General features: G+C 53.4%; 1 protein-coding gene across 1 annotated transcript in view; it reads right to left on the bottom strand.

Annotated features, from left to right (window-relative positions):
• Positions 1–613: 613 nt before the first annotated feature.
• NTPCR (nucleoside-triphosphatase, cancer-related) overlaps positions 614–2,168 on the bottom strand; it is a 28,926-nt gene continuing 27,371 nt past the window's right edge. Inside the window, exon 5 of the mRNA XM_019651836.1 lies at positions 614–1,211. Within this exon, the coding sequence (XP_019507381.1) occupies positions 1,143–1,211 (69 nt within the window). The 3' untranslated portion in view covers positions 614–1,142. The remainder of the gene's footprint in view (positions 1,212–2,168) is intronic.

Below are 2,168 nucleotides of genomic sequence, written 5' to 3'. Positions count from 1 at the left end.
CAGCACTGTCGTGTGCCCAGAGCCCATGTCACAGGACACCTCTCTCCATAGACACTGGGCCTGGTCCACAGGTACAGATGAGCACACCTGGCATTAATGCCAGCCAGCTTTGTAGCTAACGCTAGTTGCTAAATACTGGAAGTTCATTGATCTTCACCAGAAATGACCAAAAACTATTAATCACTCCAGAACCATCAACCCTTCGAGGGCAGTTTTTACCCTCTATGAATGCTGGGGTGTCAGCAGTATTTTCTCAGAGCCCTGCATGGGCCACCTCTCGTCGCCCCACCCCTGGACGCTCCCAGGGCACGATGCAGATAGCTGGTGACACCTTCCTTCCACGACGTGCCATCACCTTCCTGTGACCACACTCATCTCCCCCCTTTTCTGGAAGGGAAACGAGGCACAGAGAGGTTTTGGAACATGGCCAAAGTGGGGCTCTGAGCTGCCCCCAGGCCCGGGCCTGCTGGGTACCAAACGCCATCACCATTTCTTTCTTTACTTTTAGTAAGAATTTACTTGAGCTAAACTGACAACATAGACTGCGGAGCACGGTCTCAAATGCTCTGATTTCCAAGGCTGTTCATACCTCCCACACAAGGACTCACGTGTCTGCAACCAGCACATTAATTTTTAATGTAGTAAGCAGTAAACAGTAAGAGATGGGTGGGGAGAATCTAAATTGTTTGCTTTTGAAATCATAATTTTTAAAAATCAAATAACATCACTTCAAGCTGCACAGGACGGCAGCTGCACCTGGAGAGGGACTGGTGCTCAGGACACACAGAGCTGATGAGGTGGTGGGGCCCCCCTTCCTGAACACACTTATAAACTTCAGTGGGGGCAGATTCCACTGAATACTCTGAAAACCACTTCTCATCTCATATTTACCCAAATCATACGCACAACTGCAAGAGGAAATAAACAGAAATCTCTTGGCATAAATAAATCCCAGTGGATGGTTAGTCTTAGAGTCAATCCAGCATTAAGGCTAATTCGAGCCTTTAAACACTTGATGGGAAACAGCTGTCAGGCTCTTGACGAGCCCACAGGCACAAACCCTGACAGGCAGGGCACTGGGCAGGCTCCTCGGGAACATGCACATTTCTCCACGTGCAGGAAAGCGGTGACACAGACCGGCTTCACTTCCGGCCGCTCTGCACACACGTCACAATATCTGGCAAAAGGCGGTTTCTGTTCTCCTTGGTGACCTGTGGGGAGAAGCAAGAGTGAGCATCCGAGTCCCTTTCCACTCTTCAATCCTCTGACAGGTCATCTACCAAAGCAGCCGGAAGGCGGGGAGGGTGAGGTGTGTTGGGAGCTGGGAGCCAGGAGGAGGCCCAGCTCTCTAGCCGCTCAGGAAGCAGGACAGGTGTGGTCCTACCCACCCCCAGCCTCTGCGAAGCGAAAGTGAATTTACGACTGAGATTTTAACCACGAAGAGAGCTAAGAATGAAGCCCGTGCGAGGCTCTGGAACAGACGATGAGCACGCAGGACGGGACGCGGCCCCCCTGTGACCTGACCTGACCTGACCGGAGGGAGCTGCCTGAGCGAAGCCAGCGGGGCCCAGTGAGAGCACCTGGCTGTGTTGCAGCCACAGTCCTGGGTGCTCCCGAAGGCCACTCACCTGCTCATCGCTCCATGAACTTAGAAAACCTGAGTGTCGCCAGGAGCCCAACGTCAGTCAGCTCCACCTTTGAAAGCTGGGGAAGCTGACGCCCCGAGAAGTCAGGCATTTTCCTGAGGTCTCAGAGCCTCTGGGGGACGGAGTGCAGACTAGAACACAGGCAGCGACCCCAATGTGCCTGCTCTGTAATTGATACCATCACCAAAACCAAAGTAACGAAGAGTTTATCGAGCTTCACTTGATGATGTTTGTAATTTTTCCTTCTTTCACAACCACAGTCCCAGTGAATACAACAAACCCACTCTGACACCACTGAGGCGCGGGGCGCGGGGCGCTGGGCTGCTGCCCAGGCAGCGGCCAAGCCACGGTTCCTCCCCTCACCAGCGCCTTCCCGGTTGGCCCCATTCACCCACTCAGCACTGATGGGCGCCAACCAGAAACTGGGCAAGGTGCTGTGGACAGAGAAATGACTCAGGTGAGGACTTGACCTCATGTGAGGAGCTCGCAGACCAGGACACAGGGACAGACATGAACCACAGC

Source organism: Hipposideros armiger, unplaced genomic scaffold (genome assembly GCF_001890085.2).
Source record: "Hipposideros armiger isolate ML-2016 unplaced genomic scaffold, ASM189008v1 scaffold_167, whole genome shotgun sequence".
Lineage (NCBI taxonomy): Eukaryota > Metazoa > Chordata > Mammalia > Chiroptera > Hipposideridae > Hipposideros > Hipposideros armiger.
The sequence above is the reverse complement of the archived record's forward strand: the minus strand, read 5'-3'. Positions and strand labels throughout refer to the sequence as shown.